At 39.5% G+C, this 13,079-nt stretch overlaps 1 protein-coding gene across 1 annotated transcript in view; it reads right to left on the bottom strand.

The window, feature by feature from the left end:
- ADAM19 (ADAM metallopeptidase domain 19) overlaps positions 1 to 13,079 on the bottom strand; it is a 1,509,956-nt gene that overhangs the window by 506,705 nt on the left and 990,172 nt on the right. Inside the window, exon 10 of the mRNA XM_044069332.1 lies at positions 13,002 to 13,079. This exon is cut by the window's right edge and continues 7 nt beyond it. Within this exon, the coding sequence (XP_043925267.1) occupies positions 13,002 to 13,079 (78 nt within the window). The remainder of the gene's footprint in view (positions 1 to 13,001) is intronic.

Here is a 13,079-nt window from a genome sequence, read left to right as displayed (position 1 = left end):
AATTTATATTTAAAGGCTGAACTGTGCTTGACACTGCTTGTTTTTTCTTGGCAAAGGAGATTACTGTAACGGCTAAACTCTGCTAACTGTGCTTGTGCTTAATGGCAGTCTTTTACTTTAACATCTGAACTGTGCTTTCTTTTAACTTAAGCAGAGTGCTTTCTTTTTACTTAAGCTGGATGCCTTTTTATTGAATTTACACAGTGCATTTTAGGGCAGGATGTCTTGTACTGTAACAGCAGGCAGGAGATTACTTAAGTTTACTTTAAAGGCTGAACTGTGCTTTCTTTTTACTTAAGCAGAATGCCTTTTACTTAATTTATACAATACAGTGCATTTTAGGGCAGGATGCCTTGCATTGTAACAGCAGTTTCAAGAGCAGAAAAGTTTTAATGCTGAGTCTATTTTCATTGTGAGACAGTATTGCTTTGTTTAGCAGATGTCTGTTAGTGTTTGTGCATTGTGCTATAAAATGTAAAATAAAATCCAAATAATCATCGTAGAAATAAAACAGTATGCACATTAGTGTTTATGGTAAATGGGGCAAAATAGCAAGGTAATGGGACATTGGAATGGCTGCAGGGGGACTCTGGGGCCATATTTTGGTTGTCTCTTCTTCTGTTTGTGTTTGAAATTTGGTATCCCATAATTCCATTGGAGTGGGTGGGGTTACATAATTATGTATGCAACTGTTATGTTAATCAGCATACAGATTTGTACATATTTTTCATGGGCCTTTGTCCAGATTTTTGATATTTCCAGGTTGAGAGGTATGATCTACACAGTATTTTCAAATGCAGCTCTGGATCAAACACAATTTATCCCAAGAGCAAACAGAGAACACACTCCTGTGGGACTAGCTTCTTTGCCTCTCCAGATCCCAAACAAGATCCAGCTTGGAGCACTATGTCTCAGTTCCAAGTATCTGGCACACACACTTGAATATCTGATTTTTCACACACACACACACACACACACACACACACACACACACACACACACACACACACACACACACACACACACACATTACATATATCACACATATGGGAAAGGCTGACACAGATTAACCAGCTGTGTCCCCTCTCTCCAGATTATAGTGTAGCTGGCACCAGCCAAATACTCTAAGGCTGTTACAAGAGATAACCAATTATGCTGCGTCAAATGAATACTGATATGAATGGTAGATTGTGACCAAAGCCGAAAGGCTTTTCAGAGTGGCCACAGTAACACTGAAATAAGTCCTATCACGATATTAAAAGTATTCACTAAAAGACCAGCTACAATGAAAAGGTATAAAAATATTTAATAGTGGCTTATGAAAATAGAAAACAGGAAAATACTTAATATTTAGTTAGAATAAACATCATAGTTTTTCAGTCAAAGGAAATATAAAATAACACAGTTGGATAGAATCTCACATGCAGAAAAAGAAATAATAATAAACTAATCTCATGGTACTTTTCCTAACTAAACTAAAGAGAAACTGTCCCTTGTTAACTCGCTTAATATTGCAAGGCAAGATGCACGGCTGAGGTGCTCATTTCTACAAGGCAAGATGAGATACTAACACTGACTGAACTGTACAACTAACAAATGAACTACTGAACTGTCATAACTGGCATAGATCTTTTATATATCAGATTCCAAAGGAAAAACAAAAACAAACTGCTGCTGCCAGAGTTTCATGCTTCAGCTGGTTGCAGAATTATAATACACGTCGTCACCTGACTCTGGCGCAGTTCACACTCATAACTCTGTTAATATTCTGTTGCAGTACTTTCTCAACATAAGCAGCCCTTACAAATACACTTTCAATACAAGTATCTGTACAAATTACTTCTCTGAAGTACAGGCCAACACTAAGGGACTCTGGCTAACAAAGTTCGCAGATGACTGCAAACTGGGAGCCATTATTGAATCCCCAAATGATGTGGATATTATACAAAAGGCCTTACAGAAACAGTTACCTGGTGCAAGAGCCATGGGCTCAAGCTTAATGCCACGAAATGTATAGTTATCCCCTTTGGAAAAAAACATGTACCCTTGAATTACCACATAGGTGGCAGTACACTAAACAATGAAAGTGTGATGAGATACTTAGGGACACAGGTGGACAGTGGTCTCACTTTCGATAACCACATCGCCACAACAGTCAGGAAATCCTTCTATGTGGCACACCTCATCACTAAGGGGTTTTCATCCAGAAAAAAGGAGGTCATTGTCCCACTGTACTCATCCCTTATTAGACCCATTATAGTGTATAATGCCCCGTTTGGTATGTACCTCACAAGACATCTGCAACAGCTGGAAAGGCCACAGAAATACCTCACTAAAAGAATCACAGGCCTAAAGCAGATGCCATATGCTGACTGTCTAAAAAACTCCAGCTATACTCTGTGGCATATCATCTACTCAGAGGCGATCTCTGCTTAACATACAAGGCCATGTCAAACCCTGAGCTGTTGGACATGCTCCACTTAAAGAAATCCCAATCCCTCAGAGCCACACTCTCCAGGGATCTAAACCTTGTCATCACAATGAACAAAACATGCTGGAGGGATAGGTTCCTGACACAGAGACTCCCCATACTCTGGAATACACTGCCCATACATGTCAAGCAGAGTGCCTCCTTGGCTCTCTTCAAAAAGAACCTTGATGATTGGATGGGAGATATGAAATTCACCCTGGGGATCATGTCAGTCGCCCTGCTAGACAGGGGTCCAGAGAAGTAAATATTGTGGGAAGAAATATCCAGGGAATTGCTGTGGCTAGGCTTGTATAGGCCCTAGGGCCAATAGCCTAGTACCCACCTATGAACCTATAAGATTTACAAAACTTCAGACATCCATGCTGGCATATGCCACACATGCACCATCTCAACTCTCCTGATACAGCTGAGCTGGTAATACCTCACAACATCACATCAAAATTGGTACATTTACATGGCTCTTGGCTCATTCCCACAAAGTTCAGCAATGCTTGTCATCCTCATTTGTGCCTCTGAACTGATTATCTTGCATCAAAAGCCATCCAGGCAAAAGCTAACTACTTGTATTTAAAAATCATACTTCCAGAAATTATTTAAGTGATTGACTGCTGATTACTTATTCTACTTGTACATTTATCTGCATTTAAGGCAGAAATTACTGCATTTGCTCACACTGTCTCGCTGTTGTCTGATTGACTTGAAATCACCTTGTCTAGCTAGTTTGTTAAAGTTGTATTGTGGTAGCATACAGTCTCAAGCAGTCTTTTTGTGTTTGTACACTAAGAGGACTGAGGTATTCCATCCAGTGGCAGTAGGTAATGGATTGATCTATATGAGTTGGAAAACACATACAAAATCTGTACATGTAATCATTTTATTTGCAGAAGAGCTTAGAAGCCAGTTTTTAAATTTTAAGTGCTTGCATAAATTCAATATGTTTCTATAGCTCTTGGTTCATTCTCACAGAGCTCAGCAATGTTTGGTGTCCTTGCCTGTGCCTCTGAAGTGATATCCATGTATTATATTTATTTTATTTAACATTTGTTAACAGGAAAATTCCAACTTGGAATGAGCAAATGTACAGCAGAGGCCTTCGGAGAAATGCTCCAGATGCATGTCTTTGTAATGTGGGATGAAAGTGGAGCATCCGGAGGAAACTCACACGAATGCAGGGAGGACATGCAGACTCCGCACAGGAGGGACCTCAACTGAGAATTGAACCAGAGAACTTCTTACTGTGAGGGAAAAAGCAAACCACTGCACCATCCAGAAAAGCATCAATGCTTCCCTGACCAGGAATTGAACCCAGGCCACAGTGGTGAAAGTGCTGAATCCTAACTACTAGACCACCAGTGACTACCCTCCATCCAGGAAAAAACTAAGTACTAGTATTTAAAATTTGCACTTCAAGAAGCTATTTAAGTGATTGACTGCTGATTCTTATTTTATTTGTGCATTTACCTACATTTGATGCTAAAATTAATGCACTTGCTCAAACTGTCTTGCTTTGTCTAGCTAATTTGTTAAAGTTGTTTTGTGGTAACATTCACTCTCAAGCAATCATTTTTTTTGTTTTTACTTTAACAGGACTGGGATATTTCATCAAGTGGCAGTAGGTGGTGGTATACCTCTCAACTATCCAGATTTTCACAGAACGTCCAAATTTTTGCCTGTTTTGAGTCTGTTCCTCATAAAATGTATGGTTTTCTGGATTTTTGTGCAAATCAGTAAGGACTGACTTCGCTAAATAATGACAGGCATTTGAGTTTCGGACATTATATCCTTCAGAAAATATATGGTAACACAAGACCTTTTATTCTATCAACTTTCTGAGCTCTAACAACAATATTTAAAAATAGTCCCTATTATTGGGGATTTGTGCCCCCATTATTTTTGTCTTTGCCCAGATTTTTTGTGCTAAGGGGTTGAGAGCTGGATGGTCTAGTCTACGTGAGTCGGGAAACACATGAAAAAGCTGTAAGTGTAACTGTTTCATTGGTCAGCATATTTACAAACCATTTTCCTGTGTTTTAAGTACCTATATAACCTTGGTGCGTTTGCATGACACTGCACATTGTGCAGCAGTGGTTAGTAGTGCCTTGAATAGACACAGATACTTAGAAATCAGAATTTCCCTATAAAACCAGCTCTAAAACTGTACCAGTAACTGAGTGTGGGGCAGCTAGTTTGTGCATTGAATAACACTTCTCCTTGGTGTTATATAGCCTAGTCTAGTCTCATCTATAGTCTCAAAAGCACCCTTAGTCAGCCCACTATTAACCCCTCATACACTGCACCCTTGTAGCTCACCCTAACTATTGCTGATCTCTGTCTGCATTTGAATTTGAAGTTTTTAGTTTAAGGTTTGGTTACTTCTGTTTTTTATCTTTTTCTTATACTGCATTTGTTTTGTTTTAAGGTTTTTTTTTTGTTCTTCTGGAGCTTTAAGAGGTCTTGGCTAGATTCAGTTAGAAACATTAGAAAATAATTCCTATGCAGACACCGAATAACATCCAGCTAATTAGTACAGATGACTGTAAACTGGGAGCATTGAGTCCCCTAAAGATATTAACATATTACAGGAAGGGTTAACATAAATGATTGGTGCCAAAGCCATGGTCTAAAACTAAATGCAAAAAAGTGCATCCTTGCCCCTTTGCCAAAGAGGTAGCTCCTACAAATTACAGTATAAGGAGCACCCCTTAAGCTCGAACTTAGCGGTACATGACTTGGGAACACAAGTTAATAGCAGTCACCATGTGTCCAAAGTGGTAAGGAAAGCCCTAATGGAAATGCTGCATGTCTGCAAATCAAATGGGACAAGAATCACTTGCTCCAGATATCTCAACCTAGCCTGTGACTTAAACAAAACATGCAGGAGAGACAGGTATGTCTCCTAGATACTGCCACTACTCTGGAATAATCTCCCAATTCATGTTAAGCAGAGCTCCTCAGTGACCCTATTTAAGCTCAACCTGGACAACTGGATGGGAGACTGTAAATTCACACCTGGGATGGCACCTATGTCCCTCATGGACAGGAGCAGTCAGTGCAGACCATTGATTCACTCTGCAGACAATCAAACCATATAACAATAGTCAATTAGGGAAGATGGGTATTACATAGTTAGGCTTGTAAAGGCCCTAAGCCCATTAGCATAGTAACCTCCTATGAACCAATAAAGGACCTAACATCATAGATGTACACTTTTCCAATATCTCTGGACCCAGTTTGAGATGATGTAGCAATTGCCTAATGTTCACTGACAGGCATTTAATCCTCAAACAAACAAACACAGTACGTGATACAAACACACACACACACATACACATATATATATATATATATATATACACACATGTATATGTGTATGTATATATATATATATATGTGTGTGTGTGTGTGTGTCTGTGTAAGGTCTCTGGAGGAAAAGTGTCATGTACAAGCACTCAAAATAACAATCTGATTGTCAGAAAAGCACATGTTACATATACCACACATATAGTACTAACCCCATATATAGACCTACTTATGCTGAGGCTTTCTTCACAAGCCCCAAACACCTACCAGACATTCCACCTGCAAAAATTATCCTTTGGAAACTTGAAAACAGTCAGTAGTAACAACACCTAATACTGCACATACAGCCACACCTACTGGAGCCTCAACTACTTAGCCCATAAGGCGATCCAATACACTACCCAGGACTCTAGTCATAGGGGATGTCATTGTATGACATACTGTTGCCCCACTCACCAGGATGAGCAAGGAGAAAATAACAGTCAGTTATCTATCAGGGACCAGGATCACAGTATAATTCAGTCATTGTCCATGAAGGTGTAAATGACCTGAAACGTACTTCCCTAGACTATATGAAAAGAATCATTATGGAGCACAAGGACTGTAGAACAGAGCGTGTGTTGTTCCTTTAAGAAGCGTTTCCAGATGTAGGCACATGCATATAAATAGTGAGCACATGCAGACATCAGTGCCATTTTGAGAGAACAGCTAGAGTGTTAACATGTATGAGTGTGGCAGTCAGTCTGTTTATAAGTTTATTTAAGTTTAAGTTACAAAGCTTCATTCCTGACGTGTTTGCGTGTAATAAAGCTACTTGAACTTAACACACAACCGTTCATCTGTTTTATCCTGACTGGACGAGCGCCATGGACTATGTGTCAAAGTTTGTTATGTGCTTAGCACTGAGCAGCATTCTACCTTCTCCAAGGATGATGTCATAATACAAAGCCAAAGCTAATGTCAAGGGCTTCTGGCTTAATAAGCCTGCAGATGATTTCAAGCTGGGAGCAATCATAGAAGCCCCCCAGCATTTTACAGGATGGTCTAACACAGACAAATGATAGGTACCAAAACTACAGCTTAAAACTCAATGCCATGAAAGGCACAATAGTACTTTTTGGGAAGTCAACCACCCTGGGAAACTACCTCATCAATAAAACAAGCTTAAAGGCAGACACAGTGGTCACGGATTTAGGGACTCTTGCAGATAGTAACCTGGCTTTTGACCAGCATGTGTCTAAGGTAGTAGGAAAATCATTCTATGTTACTCAACTTATAAGTAAGGGCATGGCATCTAGGCCCAGAGAAGTCATTGTGCCACTATACTTAGCCCTCATCAGACTCATCATCGAGTATAATGCTCCCTTCGGCATCTACCTGATCACCTACATGCAGCAACTGGAATGTCCACTGAGGTTCCTCACAAAAAGAATACAGGAAGTAAACACAATGCTTTATACAGATTTCCTCAAAGCCCTACCCTATACTCTGTTTCCTACACACCGCTGATAGGCAATTTATGCCTGGTATACAAGGCATCCTTGGATCCTGCCCTGATGGACCTTTTGTATATCCCCAAAATGAACAACATCAGAATTACTAGAGCCAACGATTTAAACTTTGCTTGTGATTTAAATAAGACATGTTGGAGGGACAAGCATGTTATCTCAGAGAATTCCGATTCAGTGAAATAGGCTTCCCATCCATGTGAAGCAGAGCTTTTTCCTAACCGTATTCAAGTGTAACCTAGACCAGTGGATGACAAATCAGAAATGTACCCCTGGTCTAATGTACAGAGGCAGCAAATAAATCATGCCCTAACTAATACCCACGGGTCTATATCAAGTCAGCAAAACGGCATTACAGCGAATGCCATTTCGCCGACACATATAGACCGAAATTGGAAAAGAGCGAAAGCTCAGGTCAGCGATTTCTTTCAGAGGGAAAGAAATCGCTTGGTCTGAGCCATGGCATTGCCCTTTACCCGACTGTAGTGTGATCTCAGAGTTGGTATATTTAGTTAGGGGGGTAGGGGGCATAGCCCCCTACATTTGGGGTGTAGGGGGCGAAGCCCCCCCCAGTTTGTAATGTTTTAAGTGGTATGTTGTGTTTTGTTGGTTCACCAATTTTTTCCATGGGAAAAAAATCAGTGAACTATGGTCTCTCTCTTTTTCCATTTCGATCTATATGTGTCGACGAAACGGCATTCGCTGTAATGCCATTTCGCTGACATAATATAGACTCATATCCACCCCTTAATACAACCTCTAAGGCAAAGTAGCCCATGGGATACATTTCAGTTGCATGACTAGGCTTATAAAGGCCCCAGTGGTCATTAGCCAAGTATATACCTATGAACTTATGAACCTATAATATCTAACTCACCCTCCCTGACATTCAATACAAGGTTTGTTGAGATTGCTGAAGAACTTTAAGAGAAAGAACTCCTTTCTTATTTCTGTGAAGCTGCATGTGTACAGAGGTTTTACTGAAATATCTATATTTTGAAATTGTAAAGTTGTAAGCGGTATTGAACAAAATGGAACTGGTATATTATATCCTGGGGACAGTCAGTGCAGTGATTATACTAATGAAACCAGACAGCAACTCTGTCAGTGAGTAATGCAATACCCATCGTATTGATGCAAGATGTGCACACCATGGTGAGCTCAAATCATGTGCCATGTTGATATGTATGCTCCTGCATATGGCATGTGTATGCAAGTATTGTCATGGTGGAGTGCTACCTTGTGTGATACATGATTCATAAATGTGTACTCATGCACATAGGGGGCACAGTGAATTGCCATAACAGACTCAGCAACAGGGAACAGCAGGGCTCTGGCATGCTGTGCCAGAAACAGAGCAGGATTTTCATGCTCCATCTACACAGAAACTTCAAGAAGCACCTGCTGTACAAGTATGATTGCCTTTAGAAGAAGGTGTTCACCTGCTATGAACTTAGGCAGGTGTTCAGTAATGGTACTGGCACCATCCATACTGCACAGCAATGCTGTCATCATTACAATAACCTGAGGTGGCATTACTGCAGCCTACTCCAACAATGAGTCAAAGGTTGAGGAGAGTGATCCACAGACATACTCAAAGCATTAATTTTTTTTTGCTACAACCATTGTCTTTTACAATGCATAGTGTTGCATGAGTATCCATAACAATATCTACATTGTTTTGCAGCTGCAAAGGAGCAGCACTTGAACATGGTTAGATGCAGTGCAAAGCATCAATACTAAGCACTTCTCCAGACAAAGTACAGCAAAAACTAAGGTCATTAAATAGCAAAATGAAATCAATTAGTGCATCAATTTATGATCCTTCAATAAAGGTTTTAAAGGTATACCACCATTCAGGCCAGGAAACCTATGTACCTGAAGGATTGTAATCCATTTCCTTTCAGCTTTTTCAACCTTATTAGATATATCATCACCCCCTCTCATACCATAAATCAAAGTCTGCAGTATCAAATTATTATTAATTTATCTTCCTTACCACTCACAGAGGCCCAGTTGAGAGTTTTAAATTGTGGATTATCGTTTATACCAGCCTGTTCTTCACAGGTCAGTGATGTCCTCTTGCAACTTAGATTCTTTGCCAGGAACATAATGCTTTGCTCGATGTTTCCAACCAATGCTGCTATACCATATTGTTAAAAAAAAAAACACTTTTTGTCCCCTTTGACTGCTTCAATTGAATTATTTTTAAATATGTGTGAACGTGATTTGTTTGGAGCTGTAGATGATCATGGATATGGAAAGTTTTTTAATATGACTAGCAATGAAATTGCTGCTTTGAATACTCTTAAGAATAATGATGACATACAGATTCACCCTGCTGATAAGGGTGGGGTGATTGTCATTTTTGATAGACAATGGTATACGGAGAAGATGTTTGAAATGCTATCTGACAGCAATGTTTATTTTGAAATTATGGCTTTGGCCATTCGTAAGTTGGTTATTTAGCATATTAATGATGAACTGTATTACTTATTAATGAACAGGGTGATGGACCAAGAATTTCCTGACTATTTTGTTGTAGAGAATCCACTGTTACCAGTGATCCATGGGCTACCTAAGGTCCATAAGGATGCTCGTGATCCTCCACTACGACCGATTGCTTCTGGGAGCAGATGGCTCACTGAGCCACTCTCTATTTTTGTTGAGCATAAACGTAGGTCAGTGGTGGATGAGGAAACATCTGTACTAAGAGATACACAGCATTTTTGGAGACCTTGTTTGAATTTAATAAGGATTATGATATATCTGATTGTATGTTTGTCACTTTAGATGTTAATACTCTTTTTACCGTTATTCCCAATATAGAAGGTGTGGAGGTTGTTAGATTGTTTCTGTGCAAGCACAGTCATTATTCACATGACATGATTTTCTTGCTTTGTGCATTGTTAGATCTCATGTTAGAGAATAATGCATTTGTTTTCATATCTATTTACAGAAGGTTGGAATGGCTATGGGCACTGCATGTGCCAATAGATACGCCAACCTAGTAATGGCCAGTTGGGAAGAAGAGTTTGTGTTTGGTCAACGTGCTTTTTCATCATATCTGAAATATTTCGAAAGGTTTGTGGATAATATTTTTTTGCTATTGGATTCAAGTAGGTTGGGAACATACTCCTGTCGATCATGTACAGCTTGTCCATTTATCTCTGATCAAAACATTTTTGTTCATCCGGAGAATGGTTTTATATTTTCTCCTAGGTTCTATGCTGATTGCTCCACTTGGTATCTTGTTTATTTAGCTTTTTGTAATGAATGTTCATGTTTTTATGTAGGAAAGACCAACCGGTCATTAAGGGAATGTCTGTTGAAGCATATTGACTATATCAGGAAAAAAGATGTTACTAGTGCTTTATATCGGCATATAGCAGATTTTAATGATCATAGTTTTAGTTTTCTGATATTGCAGACTTTGACTTATGGCATGAGAGGGGGGTGATATATTTAATAAGGTTGAAAAAGCTGAAAGGAAATAGATTACAACTCTTCAGGCTCATAGGTTTCCTGGCCTGAATGGTGGTATACTTTTAAAACCTTTATTGAAGGATTGTGAATTGATGGACTAATTGATTGACCTTAGTTTTTGCTGTACATTCTCTGAAGAAGCATGAAAGCGCTTACTCAATAAATGTTTTATTTTTCCAGGAGTGTTTAGTCTTCAGTATATACTTTTTTAGTTTTTGTTTGAACCTATAATCACATCAGTCTTTGCCAGCAACTGCCTCTGGTGCTGGATTACTGTGAGACACCAGGTTTTCCATTTGACAGGGGAATGACGGTCACCCTGCTGGGGGTGACCTCCTAGATGGATCACTGGTGAACTCTGTGTCTCTTTTCAGGAGGGGAAGATGAAGACTTTTATCCTGAAGGTGGACCAAAAGAGTTTCCAATAGTCTCCTGTTGTTAGCTGTGAAAGATGATCACTGCTGAAGTGTGTCAGCAGTTGTATACCTTCCTTGGTAATATATAGTGCCTTTTAGTACAAATGGCATGCTTGCATGACTGGTAGACACCATCTATTGGGATTCTAGGGGAGCAAGCCACCCATAACATTATCCTGAGTTTGTTGTCCCCTAGGCTAGCCTAGCATTCAGCCATGCTAGGAACTCAACCTATCTCTCATCCATTGTGAGCCCTTCTCATACATCATCATCCACTCCTTGTTCATTGTTCAGCCCTCTCCATCATCTGTTGTCTGCTCTCTGTAATGCATGTGCCTATCCAATATCCTCCACCCTTTTATGTGTTAACTTCCCCTGTATATCTGTACTTGTGTTAGTCTGTCTGGCCTTGTAACAGTCCTTCTCCCCCATCCCCGCCACAGCTATCCTTTAGTAGCTTTTCCACTTATCCTTGTTTTGTGGAACTTGCAAAAGGAGCTGTATCCCCCCAAAATACCCTTATTCCTTACAAATACTATTCTTGCCTTCTGGTTACCCTTCTGAGTTTACCACTGCTTGATGTTCTCCCCTTTCCTGTTTTCCTATCTATCTCATTTCTTCCTCATTTAGATGCTGGATAGGGTTGCACCTGTACTGTAAAACCAACACTGGTCTTTCAGGTGGTCACTGTGCTCAAGTGCACTGTCTTTCTTGTGGTGGTTGGGCACTAACTGCACCATACATCACTGTATTAAACACAAGAGCACTGATTCAGCTTCACTAGCTTGCTTTAGTTGTTGTATGCATCACATTAGCAATGTCTGCTTTCCCTGTGTACAGTAGCATCCTATTAACCCTGCACTTCTATTTTTTCTATGCAGACTTTTACTTAATATGCAGGTGTTACGCCATGCCTCCTACATGTCCAGCTCTGCACTGCTTTGTGAAGTGGCACCCTTGAATATTGGCAATGTGCACGTGTGTAGAGTTTGTCTCTGAATACAAGCCTCTTGTTACTAAGACTCACAATAACTGCTGTTTACGTGCATTCAGTTTATGCATATTTTGCTAGGTCCTTATCAACTATTTCTTGCTAAGTAACCATTTTGTGAGCTAGTGGTCATTTCTGTTCAAAGTCAGTATTCTGATGATCTTTAATTAGTAGTGCATATATTTATTACCAGTGAATAATATGAGTAAGGATTTGTTGGTGAACATCATAATGAAAAGTATTCTGTGCTACTATTAGCATTTTTCAGAGCCGAACAAGTTTGATCAGAAATCTGACTTTCTTTAATGTGCAGTGCCCTTAGTAATGAGGAAAAATATAAATATGAGGATGTACATCATCCAGTATAGGAGGAGTAGGAGGATTTTTCCCACAAGAGGTGAACTTTGGAGGGAATGTGATATTTAGTTGAACATTGTTGCGATGTAGTTCTGGAGATGTGTTTTGAACTATAGTCATACATTCTGTTTAAAGTCTTAGACATCTCAGCTTCCATACGTACATGTTAAACTCTGTCCATCTAGCTTGTACTGTAGCACCTATGAGTCCTTAATGAAATACTGGAGACGCTCCAACAACTTAACGGGGCTCCCTTTATCTGCCCTGTATTTATTTTACAACTTTTATTGCATTAAGTACAGCAATTTAGACGATGCCAGATAATAGAAACAATTAAAAAATGCATGATTTTATAAGTTGTTATACAGATATATTGTTTGCGCTGTTTACTTTTATACTAGGATCCACTAAAGAAAGTTGTCATATACAGAAATTTGTCCTGATATATTTACCTGATTCACACCTCCAGACTGAAAATCAGAACACATGGTCATTAAAGGAGCCAATCCAATTGTATGGCCAGTGAAACG

This window comes from Protopterus annectens, chromosome 4.part0, assembly GCF_019279795.1.
Source record: "Protopterus annectens isolate FY-2018-M chromosome 4.part0, PAN1.0, whole genome shotgun sequence".
NCBI lineage: Eukaryota > Metazoa > Chordata > Ceratodontiformes > Protopteridae > Protopterus > Protopterus annectens.
Note: the sequence above shows the minus strand (reverse complement) of the source record. Positions and strands in the feature narration are given on the sequence as shown.